Source organism: Mandrillus leucophaeus, unplaced genomic scaffold, assembly GCF_000951045.1.
Source record: "Mandrillus leucophaeus isolate KB7577 unplaced genomic scaffold, Mleu.le_1.0 Scaffold1577, whole genome shotgun sequence".
Lineage (NCBI taxonomy): Eukaryota > Metazoa > Chordata > Mammalia > Primates > Cercopithecidae > Mandrillus > Mandrillus leucophaeus.
This window is the reverse complement of record NW_012101562.1, coordinates 168,113-188,945: the sequence shown is the minus strand read 5'-3', so window position 1 is coordinate 188,945 and position 20,833 is coordinate 168,113. Positions and strand designations below refer to the sequence as shown.

Genomic DNA, 20,833 nt, shown 5'->3' with positions numbered 1-20,833 from the left:
AGGTCAGTCATGGAGGACATCAGTGACTCTACAATAAAGCACAACTTTTATGCTATCATTCATGTACATCATGCATTGGAAATTTTTCCCACACAGCCACCACCCTTTACTACTCTTTACTGACAGCAATGGAAGAAAAAGACTTCTGTGGGCACAATGTAGCCCCTAACAAAAATAAACATTTCTGGGCAACATCCCTACTGAATTCATACTCAGAAGACTGATAAGAAGCCCATCGATTAATTGCTTACTTTTTCTGTTTACTTCCATGTTAATAACACATAAGGACTCTAAACATGGGAAAGTATAATGGAAGAAAATAGAACTTAGCAAATGTAATGTCTTAGTAGGTGGTTCTTTAGCCCATTAATACGGACTTCCAAGTTTCCTTATTTTCCCTTGACAATGAAGAAATGATATTTTATTGGTAAGCCATTAACTTTAACTTCAAAAGATAAATATGTTCTGATTGTATACTTTAATCATTTGGCAGAGTAAAACCTAACCCTGGCAAATAGCAACCCTTAAAAATGTCCATTTTTAAAGAGTCAGATCCGCAGTATCAACAGAAACAATAGTCTGTTATTACATAAGTTACTCAAAATTAGGACTCATGATATATGAGGGAAATATATATACACACATAATATATGTAATATATAGGGATATATATATCAGCACTTAGTTTTAGTTTTTCTTTTATGTCTGCTATAACTAAAGTCAAATAAGATTACATTTTTTATGAAGTGAAAGTTTAGATTACTATATATAAAAAAGATGAAAAAATAACAACTACAAACAAAATAAATCAAAATGTTACTGAATGAAAAGAGTAATATTTCTAGTTCAATATGATGCTTATTGTTAATGCTCAATTTAACTGATATTTCTAGAATAAAGTATCATCAAAGCAACATTTCAGTTAAAATGGGATCACATTATTAAGAATTTTTTTGTTTGTTTTTCAGACAGAGTCTTGCTTTGTCGCCCAGGCTGGAGTGCAGTCGTGTGATCTCGGCTCACTGCAACTTCTGCCTCCTGGGTTCAAGCGATTCTCCTGCCTCAGCCTCCCATGTAGCTGGGATTACAGGCACGTGCCACCATGCCCAGCTAATTTTTTATGTTTAGTGGAGACAGAGTTTCACCATGTTTTCCAGACTGGTCTTTTACTGATGATCTCAAGTGATCCACCCACCTTGGCCTCCCAAAATGCTGGGCTTACAGGTGTAAGCCACTATCCCTGGGCTATATTAAGGATTGATCAAAAGGAATGCTAGTCATTTCTTCCAGTAACATTCACTATAGAATTATTCAGTAATTTGTATACTCATTTGTTTGAATTATGTATTAGTATTCATTTTCCCTATGCTTTTAAATGAGAAACAAAAGCTCTTGTTGTTCAAATGTCCATATACATTTATTTTATGTACTTTTAACTTCTCAGGTTCCTATTCTCTTAATTTCCCCATACTTTACACAGATAAGTTGTTTGAATATAAACAATTAACATGGGTTATGTGTGGTTTCCATTGAGTTTTTATTTTTTTTATGTACCTCACTTGTACTTAAGTAAACAAAAACTGTGGTAAAAAGAAATAGCTCTATTGAGCCTTCATTTTCAACTTTACCAGTATAATGAATATTCAATTAGTCTTTACTTACCAGTTCATTGGATGATTATCATATGATATATATGTGTATGTGTGTGTGTGTAGATACTTAAAATACAGATAAAATGTAGAGGCATGTACAACCATGTTTAACCATAGGGTGATTCCATGAATAACTGAATCCACTAATCTTGGCCCTTTTCTGTTTTTCAGATTATATTTTAATCTAATTTAATCTAATGATTACTTTTTTTTTTTTGAGATGTAGTTTCATTCTGTCACTCAGACTGGAGTGCAATGGCGCGATCTTGGCTCACTGCAACCTCTGCCTCCTAGGTTCAAGCGATTCTCCTGCCTCAGCTTCCTAAGTAGCTGGGATTACAGGCGTATGACACCACGCCTGGCTAATTTGTGTATTTTAGTAGAGATGGGGTTTTACTATGTTGGCCAGGTTGGTCTCGAACTCCTGCCTTCTGGTGATCCACTGGCCTGGGCCTCCCAAAGTGCTGGGATTACAGGTGTGAGCCACTGCACCCAGCCTAATCTAATAATTTCTAAATTTCTTTAAGCTACCACATCCTGTGGTTTAATCTGTAAAATTACTAATTCACCACTCCTTTCTTCTTTCTAATGGTATATCATGAACTAAATTGCATTATAATATTCATTAAGTTTTCTAAGGTGTTTTGGAATATTTAAATTCCTGTAGAAATGTTCGTAGATACTTTGAGGTGTCACAAGCTTTAAACTTAGAAACATTAGCATTCATTTAGAACTTGAGTTTTTATTATCATAAAGCCAGGGATAATCAATCACACAAATTAATAAGAAAGTGAGAGCAAACGCATTTCCAAAAAATATTTCAAAACTCAGTGATATAATTTTATCTCCAAAGAGATAGCTTATTTTTAATTAGTTACCTCTTTTTGGGTAGTATTTTAAAGAGGGCATTTGTCTTGGGTATCAAGAAATTTATTGAGGTAGAGTAGTTATCTACAAACTGATAGTCCACAAAAGCCTAAATGACATATATATGTGTGTGTGTGTATATATATGTGTATGTATATATACATTTTTAGACTTTGGTAGGACAAGAATCTGGATGAATAAGACTCTATGTCCTGTTCAATGTCAGAATTATTGTTATCCTTGACAGTCCACTTAGTCCATTCTAGAGAGAGTTACCTCCAGGGTCAGTGTGCTCTATGCCTTCTAAGTAAAATGACTATGTAATTTATTGTTCAAAAATCAGGATACTGTGCTGAGTGAATGGAGGTGCTATATATAATTATCTCTAAATAACAAGCATAAACCAGGAGTCCCAGGGAAACAGGGATGTATAGCCACCTTCTTTCAAAGATTCCTGTCCCATGGTTGAAAAGCTTTTTATTAGAAGATTCTTATGCTGAGTTGAAATCCATTTTCTTTCCATTTTAATACAGTCTATTAGAAAAAATATAATGTGATTTTATTCATTGATATATAAGTTTCCATGATGGTAGAGTTTTAGAGTTAGAAAGTTTGAATAAGAAATCAAATCCAGCTTCTTATTCAATTCTCACTAGAACATCCCTAAAAGATTAACATCTAGCTTTTGAACATTTCTAGATATTACTAGATTTGTAGCTTACTGCACTAAAAATCAACCCGTATACAACGTTTTCTGGAAAGCTTATTGATCTAGAATTTAAAATTGTATCTATTTTCTTATCTTCTCAATCTGTACAAACGTATAAGCTCTTCTCCATAACAGCTCCTTTTAATAAAAACACTACACCATTCTTTTTTTTTTTTCTTTCCTTTTTTTTTTTTTAGAAGATGTCTCACTTTGTCACCCATGCTGGAGTGCAGTGGCACAGTCTCAGCTTACTACAACCTCCACCTCACAGGTTCAAGAGATTCTCCTGCCTCAGCCTCTTGAGTAGCTGAGACTACAGGTGCATGCCACCATGCCCAGCTAATTTTTGTATTTTTAGTAGAGATGGAGTTTCACCATGTTGGACAGGCTGCTCTCAATCTCCTGACCTCAATTGATCTGCCCGCCTTGATCTCCAAAAGTGCTGGGATTACAGGCATGAGCCATTGCGCCTGGTCCACCTATATTTTCAAGTCAAAGCTCCATTCCTTTCACTGTTATTTATATAACATAGGCAAAGGCTGAATGTGTTAAATATGTCACCCAAATTTCATTTGTTGGAAAATTAATCCACAAATCTATATGCTGATTGGTGGGAGGCCTGTGGGAGTTAAATATGATTAAATAAAGTCATCAGGGTGAGACCCCCACATTGGTACTTGTGACAAAAGAAGAAGAAAGGAGACCTGAGCTGACAAGCATGTCTTTGCCCTCTGCCATGCTATGACACAGCAAGAAGGCCCTCAACAGAGGCCAACACTATGCTTTTGGACTTCCCAGAGTCTCTATAACCATGAGCTAAATAAACTTCATTTCTTTATAATTTACCCACTCTCGGGTATTGTGTTATAGCAAAAGAAAATGAACTGAGACAGCTAGTTTTATATTTAGTTATATTTGATTTTGTGTTCACTTTGAAAAATTGAAAACTTATTCAGGAACTTGGAATCTATATTCCTTAATTTGAATAAAAATTTTTGTTGAAAACATAATTAAATCACGCTAAAATGACAAAATTTTCTAAATTATTAAGTTGTACACAATTCCTAGTTGATCACAATTTTCAAATGTATTGTTCTGTTTTTGTTAACAACAGAGATGTTACACTAAGAATGTGGAAAGTTTATAAAAACAATTAGAAAGTTAAAATGGCATAATACAGCTCACTAATGACAATTCTAACAGAATATCTTTCAATAATAATAATAGTATCATTCTAACTTCATTTATCTTATTTTCAACCATATAAATTAGAAACATTTAACTGCTTGATTTTTTTTTTTTTTTTTTTTGAGATGGAATCTCACTCAGTTGCTCAGTCTGGAGTACAGTGGTGCAATCTCAGCTCACTGCAACGCCTGCCTCCAGGGTTCAAGCGATTCTACTGCCTCAGCCTCCTGAGTAGCTGGGATTACAGGCGTGTGCCACCATGCCCAGCTAATTTTTGTATTTTTAGTAGAGATAGGGTTTCACTATGTTGGTCAGTCTGGTCTCGAACTCCTGACCTTGTGATCTGGTTTGATACATTTTATCAGTGTCCCTGTGTGCTTAGAATATAACTTAATTCAGTGTGCAAATATTATATGTAATTTACAATTCAGTTGCTGAACTGAAGTAACCAACAGTAAGTCCTTCATTATTTTGAAACTTCAGTTAAATCAAATTGTAAAATATAACAATCATTTAATTTTGGTGCATGTTTCCTGCAATTAAAACATAAACATCTTTAGGCAATTGATATACAATTAGTACCTACCACACTGAGGATGTATTAACGAATCATGTATACGTACGTGTGTGTATGTGTTCTTAAGTAGACCTTTCACACCAGATATTTCATAGCAAGGCAGTATCATTATGATAGCCACCAGCCTTTAGGCACCAAGAATTCCACATTAATAGTGCTTCTGATAAAATCAGGCAGAAGGCTTATTTGTTAAATAAACTTCCTATTTCAGAAATCATTTCCCCTTCTGTTTTTAAAGCCATAGCCCTGCCTTCCTGATGCATCTTTTCATCCCAGCTTGGATCCATTGTCTAGCATTCTTTCCTATTGAAGATTTACTGCAATGCTCTCAGACTCATAATCCCACTTGATAAAGATATCTAATAAATATAGAATTTTTATTTTCTAGACAATTTGTAATAATATCCTGAGGAAGAACTGCTCCTAAGGGAATGTAAATTATTAGGGTCCTGAGATAATCTGTCATTGAGAGTTCAATGTCCTGTAAGAAAGTGTGTGGTGTGTTTGTTTTTATAAGTGACTATTTTAAAGAGACAATTTAGCACATCTGAGAAGTTTATCCATCTTATATTATTATTTGGTAGAGAAAAGACTAGGTTTCTTAATTCTTTAAGCCATTCTTGGATCACTTTCCTGAGAGTTTATGTAGCTGGGTCATTCCAGATGTGAACTCAAATTATATTTAAAATAGCCAAAAAAAAAAAATGAGTATAACATAGGAATTTAGGCAAAGAAGAGTATGTTTCAACATTGGAATCCAGGCAAAGATGAGTGCTATAGTTTGGATATTTGACACTCCAAACCTTATACTGAAATTTGATCCCCAGTGTTGGAGGTAGGGGCCTAATGGGAAGTGAAGGTATATCCTTCATGAATGGCTTGGTGCCATCCTTGCAGTAATGACTGAGTTCTCGCTCTATTGGTTTCCCAAATAGTTTCCCTGAAAGCTAGCTGTTAAAAGGAAACTGGCACTTCCTATCTCCCTCACTCTTGCTTCCTTTCTTTCCCTACAAGATTTCTGCACATGCTGGCTCCCCTTTACCTTCCACCCTGAGTTGAAGCAGCCTGAGCCCCTTACTAGAAACCAAGCAGATTCTGATGCCATGCTTCTTGTACAGCCTGCAGAGCTGTGAGCCAAATAAACCTTTTTTCTTTTTAAATTACTCATCCTCAGGTATTCCTTTATAGCAACACAATCAGACTAAAACAATGAGTATTATCCAAGCAAATGCAAACCACTAGAATATCTAATTTGGGGGACTTAACTGAGAGTATTAGAGATAAGAAATCTGCAATGTGTAACCACCTACGCCAATAACATTATATACATGACTGTAGCTAAGTGTCAGAGTGATCTCCTCAATTTTGTTAAGAAATTAGAATTGAAATTTAGTGTAATTACTCATATAATTTTAAGCTATTCAATTTTAGTTTCATTAGATTTAACTAGTAAAACTGAGATACTCTGAAGAACAGGTTGCAAGATGAAAGGAGTTATAATAAAGCCTCCATGTGTACTTGAATGATATTTAATTCAGATATAGTACTCTTACATCAAACAAAAACTCAGCCAACTACTGACCAAAAATCCATGCATTTTTTTGTAAGTGTTCTTGATCATTTGCACCAATTTGAAAAATTTTGTAATTTCCTACCTTGACTAATTCAGCAGGTTTAGGGTAATGGAAAGTAATCATGACCCATCCAATCTAATTGGGGTAGAATTTATCATTATAAAATTTCAGACTATTGTATTAGTTGCATGTACAAAAAAAATAATTAGACTACAGGTATCCATGTTTTATTTGAAGGAGAATCAGAAACAAGATATACAAACGATCATGGTATCTGAACCCTAGAAGGTAGTACTTATTCTGTGAATCAACATATACTAGGTCTGGGTGTGGTGGCTCACGCCTGTTATCCCAGCACTTTGGGAAGCCGAGGTGGGCAGATCACGAGGTCAGGAAATCAACACCATCCTGGCCAACATGGTGAAACCCCATCTCTACTAAAAATACAAAAATTAGCTGGGCGTGGTGGTGTGTGCTGTAATCCCAGCTACTTGGGAGGCTGAGGCAGGAGAATCACTTGAACCTGGGAGGCAGAGGTTGTAGTAAGCCGAGATCACACCACTGCTCTTCAGCCTGGCGTCAGAGTGAGACTCCATCTAAACATATGTATTTATATATATAGTGTATATATATCTCTAGTGTGTATATACATACACACATATATAAATATATATAGTGTTTACAGATATCTAGTGTATATATACAAATATAAATAAATATATATATCTAGTGTGTGTGTGTATATATATACATATACACACACTAGAACTTAGGTTCTATTCACTTTAGAAATAGTTAGACACTATCCACATTTCATTATGATAAAATTATTTTGAGAACCTAATTATTCAAAACAATTGTTGAAATGCTAATCAAAGTCAATGAGGATGCAATGGTCTACCCTTCTGCAATTCAATATTTTTGTAATATTCAACAAATAATATTTATACCATCTGCTTATTAGTTCTATTCCATGAATACAATTCAAGATATTTAGGAACAATTACTATAATATAATCACATTAATAGATTTACTTAAAACTTTAATTTTAACTGTTAAGCTAATAATTTTATTTTTGTTCCATGTATACAAACAAACCCCCTTTTCATAAGGAAAGATATCTGATTCTGGTATTCTGTTCATGCTTATTGCCCAGAGAGACCACTGACTTCACTAAAATCAAACAAGCAAGCAAAACATTAATTTCGTTCAACTCAAGCCTAAATCATTTAACAAATATTTCTGGGGCATATGAAATGTGCTATACTTAGGGGAGATTGTTTTAACAATGTATAAACCAAAAAAGCCATAAAGTCTAAGACAGACTTTACTTCAACAATTAGATTATTTTAAAATATCTTTTTGTATATCAGTTAAATTACAACACACATGTAATAACCTCAGAGAAAATCCTTGACAATGTATATAATAGGCACATAATTTATCACCAGAATACTTGAAGATCTATGAATATGTAAAAGAAAGGCAAAAATATTCAATGGTAAAATGAACAAAGTATATGAATAAAAAGGATGACTAGTTTATTTACAGAAGAAATCCCAATGTCAATAGAAACTTGCAAAATATGTTCATTGCTAGCAGCAATTGGGGGAAAAAACAGATTATCTGTGCAATTATCTATACAACTATAAATAAATATGTACATATATGTCTATACATATATATATATGCAAAAACAAAAAGATTGATAATCTAGAATGCTGATAGTATACAGTAAGTGCTCAAGCATTGTTGGTGGGAGTGATAATAAAGTACTTCAAGAAGTTAAGAATTTTTGCAATATCTACCAAAATATAAATCTACATATCCATTGATCTAATAAATTTAAGTAAACTTTGTGTTAAGTCATTCATATATATTCATAGAATATTCTATGAATATATATGAATAATAATAATAACAGCTAATTGTTTGATACTTGCCAGACATTGTCTTAAGTGATTTATATATCTTATTTCACTTAACTCTCAAAAAACTTTATGTGGAAGGCCATATTTTTCTAATCCCCATTTTATAGTAAATAAACTAAGTCCAGAGATTAAGTAAAGAAAGATTAAGTAGAGTCAGGATTTGAATTAACTCAGGTAGTCTGCCTCCAGTGCTCTCATTCTTAGTGCTTCCACATCCCTCAGAAATATCCTCTCAGGTTCACAAAGAAGTTGTCACAGGAGGGTTTCTGTAACTTTTTTGTAGTAAGGGACAACTGAAACCTGCCTAACTGCTTGTCAATATTGGTATGATTAAATAAGTTTTGATATATCCATGCAATGTGAAACTTTCTCCACAAAATGGAATAACAATTCTAAGCAAATAGTATGTAAAACACTGCAGGGCATAATATTAAGGTAGAAGTAAAGGAGTTACAACAGTACTGATTTTTAAATATATGAATATGTATCCATATATGTATGTAAATGCATAAGAAAAAGATTTGAAGGATACATGGTAATGGTGATTGGGACTTATATATTTCATTTGCCTCTGACATAGGTTATAAAATAGTACAAATATAATAGACTGGAGCTCAGTAAGCTCTAAAGACAAAATCAAACAAAAAACAATAAAACAGATATTACCCCTTTATTCACATCAGTTAGTGGGGGTAAGAAATACTTGAAACATGCATAAATGCTACATTAGGGAAATTATAGGAACCACTGGAATCCCTGGGGGGAATTACATCAAACCTGATTGACAGGGGTGGATGATTATGGTACTTTTAGCAAAGGTGGCAGCATTCATTAACCACTCAAATACTCTTTTAGACATACAGAAAAACTTCACGGTAAAAGGGAGCACGTTAAGCTTGGAGACCCAATGAATGTAGTTCCACATGGCAGGTATGTGGAAGTCTTGGGAAGAAGGTGTACAAGAAAAGATTGGAAAGTTGGGCAAGGATTGGATCTCACAGGGCCTTGTTGGCCACGTTCATGACTTTTGACTTTGTGTTAAGTCATTAAAAAGTTGTTAGGAAAATAAGAAACCAGTAATAATTTGGTTTGGGAAGGTCCTCCAGCAGCGCTGTAAGGATGGATGAGGTGTAGGCAAGCTTTGAGACAGGGAGACTGCTGTGGTTTGGATGAGGTTTGTTCCTGCCCAAATTTATGTTGAATTTGATTCCCAATGTTGCAGTGTTCAAAGGTAGGACCTAGTGGGAGGTGTTTGGGTCATGGGAGTGGATCCCTCATGTATAGATCAATGCCATCTCTGGATGAGTTACTTCAAAAGTGGGTTGTACCTTCTCATGTTTGCTCTCCTTGTACATACCCATTTCCCCTTCCACCTTCTGCCATGAGTTGAAGTGGCACAAGGCCCTCACCAGATGAGCTGCTTGATCTCGGACTTCCCAGTCTGCAGAATTGTGAGCCAAACTTCTTATCTTTATAAATTACCCAGCATCAGATATTCTGTTATAGCAACACAAAACAGACTAGAACAGAGCCCCATCAGGATAATCAGGAGGTTGTGTGGATGAAGGTGAGTTTGGAAATGAAGACAAATGAATGGATTTGAGAGCAATTAGAAAGTAGAAAAGAAAGGAATTGGAGATTCACTTGAAGACTGTGAGTGAGAAGGAAGAATCTAGGAAAACGTAGGCAGTTCACATAAGAATCATATTAATTCTTGAAAATGTGTTTCCCATGTATTAAACATTTAATCTTATTTTTCATTTAAACTAATTACATGTGCTCACGTAGAGAGTTCACTCTTTAATGGCAAAGACAACATTTTAAAAGTGTTCATAGTCCCTCCTACTTGCCATAATGACAAACAAGTATTTAACAAGCACTTAACAAGTGAAGACAGAAGTAAGGCAGTATCCTTATTATAAAAATACAAATAAAAACCCATAAAATACCAATAAAAGGACCAATAAAAAATGTTAACCTAATGCCTTAAAGAATTAAAGAATCCAAAACTGTTTTAATTGATTGTAGCAAGGAAAAGCAGTTGATGAATATAGCTGTCATTCTTTATTTTCAATATTTAGCATTTTAGGGCATCACACAAATAATGCATTATGTGTTATTATAACATGGCACATTAAAATAATTTAGAATTTTCTCCTCATCATACCACATTTCCTCATTGGTACTATGGTTGCTGCTGCTGAAAAAGCATTTATTAAAAAATAAAAGTTCAAAACTCATAGGTACAAATGTACTTTATTTTTAGAAGTGCTGCACTCTTTTCAGATGAATTCCTGTTAATCCAACCAAAAACTAATATTCCTAGATTATTACAAAAATATTCACACTGCACATTTTGCTGGAAACAAAATGTGGTTGCGAAATCAGCCTGGAACATTTTCATGACTTACAGAAGAAATTAGGCCCCGCATTCAAAGAGCTGGTTATTAAATATTGTACTTTTCAAAAAATCAGCATGTCAAAAACACTAGTATTTCATAGAAATTTCAAGAGATGGAAATGCATATAGGCTTTAAACTTTAATAACAATGCAAAGATGCTGCTAACAAAGCCTGCCTTTGGTGAGTTGATTTTTCTTAAGCATTTTTAAAAGGTTAACGAATAGGGAGTTAACCTTCAAAGTAAGTTCAAGGAGTCTGTAATTGTGTGTTTGTGTTTAACTGGAATAAAGATCAAACTACAATATTGCCAAAGAAAAAATAATCTATTTTTCCTAGTTACATATAAATACCTTTAAAGGTATGTTTTGGGATCCTTTAAATTTAATTTTAATATGTTTCTGCTCAAAACAAGAGTGTGCATCAAGTAAAGGAAGAAGAACCTGGGTGTTATATAAAACCACTGATTCTAATCACCATGCCTGTGGATATACAGCTAGAGATCTACTTTCTCCCCCAAAAGAAAATCACTATTTATAAAACAGCCAGCATATCAAATATACAGAAAGTATTATGACTATAGTTTATCTTAAGGTTCTTAAGCTTTTTACCTGTGACCAAGAGGAAAAGAAAATGTTGCTTCTTATAATGTGGTATTCTGTGAATCACAGTTTTTGCTTACATAACTTCATTTCAAAGGATTTGCTAGGACAATCAGATTGGTTCAAGCTGAAACAGCTCAATTACTTGTAAAAACTGCCTTAGGCTTTAACAGCCTACAGGGCTTTAAAAATCAATGATACTATAGTATTTGCATCCTTAAGAAGACAGCCAGAAATCAAACTAAACAAATGTAAAAAAAAAAAAAAAAATCTATTCTTAAACACTATTTCAAAGTATGTCTATTCTTCATTTACACACTTATTTAGAAGACATAAGTAGACCCTACCAACTTGGTCAATATTACCAAATGGCTAATGAGCATAGGCCAGGACTGTTAGGATATACAGTAAATATTGTGAAAAAACTCAGATAAAGGTATTCACACATGTAGCCATTTATACATCTCATTTTTAACTTTAAATTAATTGGGAATCACAAGAAATATAAAAACCAAGATGTACAAAAATAACCTTATTTTAGTTTGTGGGCTCTTGTATTATGTTGCTCTGTTAGACAATTTTATTGTCTGCTTTTATTGTGCCTGTTAGACTTTTGTATTAACCCTGGAGGGTAAGATTATACTACAATGTGCACCTATGATTATGGTGAAATCATAAAACCCTAAGTACATATGTAAACCAAAGGAATTTTCTTTTTCTATGGAAAACTCAGAGGAATTGAAACAGCCTTTGCAAAAATTATAACAGTGAGAAAATTATAACAGTGAAAGGGATCTGACCTACCCAACTCCGTCTTGCTTCTAACCTCCACACTGTCCTTGTTCATTCCTGAGTGCAGGCCAAACTAATTTTGGGAGTGAAGTTAGTATAATGTTGAAAAAAAAAAAAAAACAGCCCTTTCTGAAACAAACCACCTTCTTGCCTAGGGACTAGTCCGCCTTTGTAGGACTAACAAATTAGCCACAAGATTAAAAATTATGGTTTAGGAGTCATGCAGCCAGAGGCCACAAAATTCTGAACCTCTCCAAATTGCTCCTGGGGATTACATCACTGTTGTGATGTAAAACCTAAGATCATAGCTGCAGATATTTTGCAGACCCTGCATTTTGATGCACCAGCTGATACCACTCAGATGGGTAATCTGGCTCAACCAGTTCTGTGATCCCACTCAGGGACGGAAGACTACAATCAATACCCTATGATTTCATCTCTGACCAATCGGCACTCCCCATTTCTTGACTCCCCCCCGCCCCTACCAAATTATCCTTAAAAAATCTTGATCCTTGAATTTTTAGGGAGACTGATTTGAGTAATAATGAAACTCTGATCTTTTGTACAGCCAGCTTTATGTGGCTTAAACTGTTTATCTGTTGCAATTCCCCTGTCTTGATAAATCAGCTCTGTCTGGGCAGTAGGCAAGGAGAACCTGCTGTGTGGTTACAGAATGATATAACACAGGAACAGAAAACCAAACACTGCATGTTCTCACTCATGAGTGGGAGGTGAACAATGAGAATACACGGACACGGGGAGGGGAACATCACACACCAGGGCCTGTTGGGGGGTTGGGGGCTAGGGGAGGGATAGCATTAGGAGAAACACCTAATGTAGATGACGGGTTGATGAGTGCAGCAAACCACCATGGCACGTGTATACCTATGTAAACCTGCACGTTCTGCACATGTATCCCAGAACTTAAAGTATAATAATGAGAATAAAAGAGATTTATGAGGAAGGCCCTTCACCTCTTTTTTAACAGTGGGTCCTTATCCAGGGCTGGATCAGAGAGGTGGGATAAAGGCTTATTTGTCACAATTCTTGTGAAGAGTTTCCCTGGTATAAACCAGACACCCATGGATCATTCAGCAAAAAGAAAGAAACAAAAGTGGCTCTCTTTTAAAAGTTATTCATTCATTCATTCTTCTAGTTATTCAACAATTTTTTTTTAAACAAAGTGACAGGAAAGTTGCTAGGCATTGTAAATAGTTGTCTCTGAACTACTTTGGATATAGAGACAAGTAATAAAAATTAAAACAATATGGTAAGAAGTGACGATGGTTTGCCCATGTTATCAAACTTCAGGGAATACAAAGAGAAAGAATACCCAGATAGTTCAAGACAGATAGAGCTGAAACATTCCGGAAGCCAACCAATAAAGTAGACATGTGAGATTTTATAGAGTATATTGGAAGTAAGTTATTGTCAGAATTAAAGTTATAAAGGCTCAGCACTTAGACTGAAGTTTGAGATACTGCCTAAGTGAAGAATACAATTTCAGAGTAGAAGCCCACATGTAAAAAGCGGAAATCTCACAAAACATTGGAAAAATTAACAAATATATAGAGGAATTTCTAGAAAGAACAAGTATTATTTATTTCCCCATGTTAAGGAAGTTCTGGGAAGCTCAATATAAACTCATAAACTCTTTACAGTTTTTCATAAATATGCGTGTGTGTGTGTGTGTGTGTGTGTGTGCATGCATGTGTAGTATAGTAAAGGATGTAGTTTCTAACTGTGGATGCAAATGCATGTAGTTCCCACCCCTTCTTCCTGAACACATACACCAGATTCTCTCTTTACAAACTCACCCATTCCCCGAGGGATGAAAAATAGAAAATAAAAAATCCAGAGGATAGCAAAGAAGTGTATGATTTTGATTTTAAATTAAAATGACCACCGCTCTCTTAGCCTAAATTAACAATGGCTGAAATTGTTATCATAAAAATAATAGATTTCTGACTTCCTGAATACAACCTGTTTTATTTGTTTTTAGATGATCTGAAATCCTCACAGGGCTCAAATTGTTTTAGACATCCAGCTCTAGTTTCCAGCATGCGTCGATTCTTCCTTTTTCAGGGAGAAGCAATTCATTGTTTTATGTTTCAGGTTTGGGGTTTCCTCCCTCTGCCCACACTATTGCTGGTAGATTCTACCATTGCTTAGTTGCACTGACTGTCTCTGAGACACACATAAGCATAAACGCCCTTTAGAAGTTCTTAGATATCTTCAACACATTCCCCAAAAGTCCTTGTTCTGCCTCCCAAGCTACTTTTCTAGAGTTAAATAAATCCATTTTATAAGAACAATAACCCCAAATAATATTTATTGTAATGTAAAATCTGCACTTTCCAGGATATACAAGCAGTCCCTATTGTGCAACATAAAGTCATTAGTTCCAGATAGCAGGCATTTTTTTCCACCCTTTACATTCTATAGTCATTTCATTACAGTTTGAGAGATGGTTCCATCATTTATCTGCCTTTTTCATTCAGTGGAAAATTATACAAAAGACTAGCACAGTACTTTTCACAAATATTCATCATGGACGAATATAATACACGTGATTACAATTATTCTCAATTACTCATATTCCTGAGTGTATGTTGCATGCAATCACACATAACACACTTTTTCCCTCCATTACTCCTTTATTCATATCTGAACTTATATATTTCTACAAGTAATGATTTGAATTCAAAAAGTATCATCAAAAGAAAATGAAAAGGTTACATAAATGTCACTGCCTTGCTGTGAATATTACACGCTCTTGCTGAATTCGACTCTGAACATCTGGACTAGAGTTCTACTGTAAAGAGAAATACATCTATGCATGAAATGGTGTTCCTGGTAATAGTTTTTTAACATAGAAGAGGCTTGAAAACGTGTGAAAAAGTCCTTTTCCTAATCACACACTTAAACATACAATGCCCTCATTCTTCTTCTCTATATAGGAATGCTGGATCTTAATCAGAAACTTCATACTGCTCCTTCCGCTCCTTCTCTTCTAGGTACTTGTATATAAAAAAGTTTTGGCCGGTGCGGTGGATCAAGCCAGTAATCACAGCACTTTGGCAGGCTGAGGGGCGGAGCACTGGAGGCCAGGAGTTCGTGACCAGCCTGGTCAACATGGTGAAACGCCGTCTCTACTAAAAATACAAAAATTAGCCAGGCATGGTGGCGGCCGCCTGTAGTCCCAGCTACTGGAGAGGCTGAGGCAGGAGAATCACTCGAACCGGGAGGCGGAGCTTGCAGTGAGCTGAGATCATGCCACTGCACTCCAGCCTGGGCAACAGAGTGAGGCTCTGTCTCAAACAAAAAAAAGTTTGAATTTCCTTATGAGGACTAAACTTGGACCCTTTCCTCTCTCGTCCAAGTTCCTATCACGCCCTATAGACCATACAATCTCATCAGATGGGTTTATTTAATCCTGTGTAATGTGGGTTAGTCACTGATATAGGAGTTAAGACGAAATTACTTAGGCAGACAGTGAGGGTACAGGAGTTCTCGGTAAGGTTTTCCTTTTTAATGAAAAGCAGCCCCCCAAAATCATTTTCTAACAAAGAGCAGTCTGTAAAATTGAACTGCAGATATAGATGCCCACAGCTGGGCCAATCATGTTCAAAACAGCGACTCCATCTTCCCTTTTCTCTTTGGCAGCCACATGTACAGTAAGGAGCAGACAAGGTGGCGCCAGTGGAGCGGAAAGTCCATTTGCATAATAAGATTAGGGTGGGGTGGCCAGCCTTGCCGCACCCGGTGTAAAGGGCACACCTGATCGAACCATTCTGCGGGCCCTAGTAAATCAGCCTCCTCAAGGCTGCCTATAAAATCCCGTGCATCCGACTCTGGTGGTCTTTCCCTTTCGGAAGTCCTCTTTCTCAGAGAGAGAGGGCTGTCCTCCTTTCTCTCTCTTCTGCCTATTTTACCTCTGCTCCTAAATTCCTCCTGCGTGTCCCTGTCCTAAATTTTCTTGACATGAGGGGACAAACCCCTAGTATTTACCCCAGACAACGTAGCCGCTTCATTGCCAATCTGATTCTGGCATAAAAACATATGACAGATAAAGAACTCCAAAGTATATTTCTTTGCCATGTTTTGAAATGACCCTGCAAAGACATCTTTTGTGGGGGAAAATCTGAATCTAGACCTTTCCCCTTCCAGTCCCTCCCAAACCTGAGGAGATTAACTGAGAGTTTAGCTACCTTTTAAAGGTTTGAATAGGAAACACTTGCCAACTATTGCCTCTAAGGTGGCCACCTATGATACTTCATCTGCACAATAAGAACCTTGATTTCCACAACCTCCTATCTTAACCCAGTCACTCTCCCATTGATTCTAGGTCTTTAGATAATAACTTGACCAAACCAATATATCCCTCATATGCATTCACCGATGTGTCTTATGTCTCTCTAAAATGTATAACATCAACCTATAACCCAACCATCTTGGGCACATGTTCTCTGGAACTCTTGACACTGTGCCTTGGGCCAGGTTCACTCAAATTTGGTTCAGAATAAAGCTCTAAATGTTTTACAGAGTTTGACTCTTTTCATTGACACTTAAATATACCTTCAAAAATCAGAGCATGCCAATTAAAATCAAATAGGCTTTTCTAAGCCAGCTAATAGATTATATTACAGAAAGAGTATGCAGGCCTGGATTTTTGTTGTTGTCCTTATGGGTTACATAATAATGACAATAATGATGCTAATGACCATAAGGCCTATACAAAAACTGAGTCCATCTGTATCCTTATTTTTCTCCCTTTTTAAATGCTTCAGCTTTTTTATTTCTTTTTCTTTTTGTAATGTGGCTATTGCAGATATCTAGAAAACTATAAAGAATGTAATTACTAATAATCCCACCACCCAGTAATAGGATTTTCTCATTTTTTCCTTTTTAATGACTTTCAATTCTTAAAATAAGTAATGTATGAATATTGAGAGAATTTAGAAAATATATAAAAATATAAGGAAAAGAATTACCCATAATCTTACCACCCACTGATAGCCTATATTTACTTCTATTTCAATACATATACTTCTCTGTAACTAAAGTATGAAAACATTTTAGTCTTATATTATTTTCCACACATATTTATTGATGAATAATTTACTATGTTCTTCAGAAATATAAATTTGAATATCTGCCTAATTTTCTATCTTGTTTCTGTATGAAGTCATTTAACCTTCCCCTACTAAGATATTTTTTAAAATATTCTTAATTTGAGTTAATAATAAATATAGATCTCTCTGTACAGCTTGCTCCATTTTTCCAAAATAATACTCAGGTTGAGACAAAAAAGATAGTATTTAGGTGTTTGAAATATAGTTCTTATTTTACATCAAAATTTTACATCAAAATTCATAGTACAATTGTCTTATATACACTTTTCTGCAATATTATGGTAATAAACAATATTTTAACTAGTAGAATAACAGCAATAATGAAACACATGTTCAGTATGTTTCAATTTTATTTTCTCCTGTAGAGAAAGAAAAATGTCAGAATTGTGTACCTGGGGATATGATGTAGAAGAAATCTTTAAATTCATCCATCCAAACTTCTGCCAGTCTCCTGTTGTTCTTGTTGATGACATGACCAGTGCCACCAGGAAAAGTGTATGGAGTCGCCTTCCGAAAAACATGACCAACATGGGAGCAAGTAACAATCTCCAAGGAGCCTCCACATTGCCAAATCTGGGAAAAGGAACAATCATTGTAAATAATGCAATAATATTGTATGAGATGAAGCAACTGAAACTTAGGCCAAATCTTCAGATCTTACATGTTTCAAGCAAATATCTGACGCAAAATTTAGAACCAGTACACTATACTTACTTTTGGCAAAGGATGCGAATTGGGAAGATCTTGATATATTAAAATACTTGAAGCACTGGAATTATGGAGGTAAGATATAATTAATTCATATCTCTTTATTAGAATACCTAATTTCTAGTTTCTAGTAGTTAACCTAATTGCTAGTTAGTAGATTTGTTACTCAAATCTGCTATTAATGAATTTGTACATGTTATATGCTGTTGTCAAAAACTAAATTTGATTTGGAGAAAAATCAGTTATGCTCTATCCACCTGGAATTATAAATGACCGTTCATTCTAAGCTGTTCATATACCTTGCATCTTCAGGCTTTGGATTTATTATTAAGATGTGTTAGGACACCTTTATAGGTGCTCAGCATCTACATATCCTTCAAAACTCATCTTCACCAAGATCATTTCTTCTAGAAAGCTCTGGGGGGAGATTTAGTAATGTGTACCTTTTGTATTTTAAGCATTTTTTACTGAAGGACTGAATACAATTATTCACTTCCTTATCACTCCTTTAAAACTATAAATTCTTAGAAAATATACCATATATTTCTTAGTATCCTAGAATTCACTGTGTATTTGAGGCTAAGTATTATGTAAACTATCCATAAAATACTTATTTCTATGAAATTACATTGTATAGCCATAACGTATACTGTTTCTCTCTATGTATGTGTTTACACAGACAGTACTATACATACAAGTGTGTGTATATGCATTTCTTATATATATGCTACATGTTTTCTTTTCACAATAAATAGAAGTCATAGTTACTGCTCTACAAAATTTGGAAGACATGGTTTTATATTGTAACTAACATTGTTTTTATTTGATACATATGATTTAAGCAAGGTGACATTTTTTGAAAGAAAAATATCTTTCTGGCCATTTCTGGCCAGGTGCGGTGGTTCACACCTGTAATCCCACCACTTTGGGAGGCTGAGCTGGGTGGATCACGTGAGGTCAGGAGTTTAAGACCAGCCTGGCCAACATGGGAAAACCCTGTCTCTACTAAAAATACAAAAATTAGCCAGATGTGGTGGCACACACCTGTAATCCCAGCTACTCAGGAGGCTAAGGCAAGAGAATCGCTTGAACTCAGGAGGCAGAGGTTGCAGTGAGCCAAGATCAAGCGCCATTGCACTCCAGCCTGGGCGACAAGAACAAAACTCTATCTCAAAAAAAAAAAAAGAAAGAAAAGAAAAGAAAAAAAAAGAGAAAGAAAGAAATAAGAAAAATATCCTTCCACCTGGCCCTTCAGATAACATTTAGCTTAGAAGAGAGCTGCTATTGGACTTGGGTAGCAGTAAGATACATTCACTTTTTTATCAGAAGATAAAAGATGATAAATAATAAGTCATAATAATCAATAGTGGTTTGTGCATTTCATGTAAATCTCTTCTTTTTTATTTTATAATTTTTAAACAGTGCTCTTTTTTGGTTCCATGTGAACTTTAAAGCAGTTTTTTCCAATTCTATGAAGAAACTCATTGGTAGCTTGATGGGGATGGCATTGAATCTATGAATAACCTTGGGCAGTATGGCCATTTTCACGATATTGATTCTTCCTATCCATGAGCATGGTATGTTCTTCCATTTGTTTTTGTGTCCTCTTTTATTTCACTGAGCAGTGGTTTGTAGTTCTCCTTGAAGAGGTCCTTTACATCCCTTGTAAGTTGGATTCCTAGGTATTTTATTCTCTTTGAAGCAATTAAACAGTGTGATGCTAGCAGAAAAATAGGTCCAACAAACACTGAAATACAGATGAATATGCGAGAAGAATAGAAACCTTCCTCGATCATTCTTAAATAATCAAAGTATTTCATTGATTGATAACTTCATCTTTCTAGCTTCATGAAATATATGAACCTTCTTGTCATTATGCATATTTTTACATTCTTCCTTCCTGTTAAAATGGAGGCAGTTAATCCCTATCCTATCAAAGATAAATCAATACTTCTTTTTCAGCCCCCCATTATATCCCTTATTATATCCCTTGTACCTTTGTTAAAGATGTCACTAATTTAGTCATTCCCCTTGCTTTTCTCCTGAAATATTAATCATGTTTCTCATTACTAGATTATGCCTATCTTTGCATAATACCCTCTAAAGTCGTCTATCTTTCAAATAGCTTTAAAAATTTATAAAACACAACAAAAAGTCAATTGCTTAATATCTACATCCTAGATATCGCATTGTTTCCTTTTACCATTAAATAATATAAAATATATATTTAATCTATATTTTATATATAATACATTTGTATCTCTAATATGTATCTTATATTTTTGTCATGGTAAAATTATGAATTATGTAATTTTAGTGTATTAGTGATACATGGTCTTAGGAAACAACAGTGAAAGCAGAAAGACAATTAAGATTCTATTGAGTTGACAGACAAGAGATGCTGGGAATTAGGGCAAGGATGGTGGCAGTAGAAACAGAGAGAGATGGTGCCACGTTCCTAAAGAACATGTATCACTAATATGGTAAAAATATATTTTAGTGGCCAGGTGCGGTGGCTCACGCCTGTAGTCCCAGCATTTTGGGAGGCCGAGGTGGGCAGATCACGAGGTCAGGAGATTGAGACTGTCCTGGCTAACACAGTGAAACCCCATCTCTACCAAAAATACAAAAAAATTAGCCGGGTGTGGTGGTGGGCGCCTGTAGTCCCAGCTACTTGGGAGGCTGAGGCAGGAGAATG

At 35.2% G+C, this 20,833-nt stretch overlaps 1 protein-coding gene across 1 annotated transcript in view; it reads right to left on the bottom strand.

Moving 5' to 3' along the window:
- Positions 1-20,833, bottom strand: part of LOC105536276 (polypeptide N-acetylgalactosaminyltransferase 13) — a 226,357-nt gene that overhangs the window by 135,466 nt on the left and 70,058 nt on the right. The window contains exon 6 of the mRNA XM_011975607.1: positions 17,820-18,000. Within this exon, the coding sequence (XP_011830997.1) occupies positions 17,820-18,000 (181 nt within the window). The remainder of the gene's footprint in view (positions 1-17,819; positions 18,001-20,833) is intronic.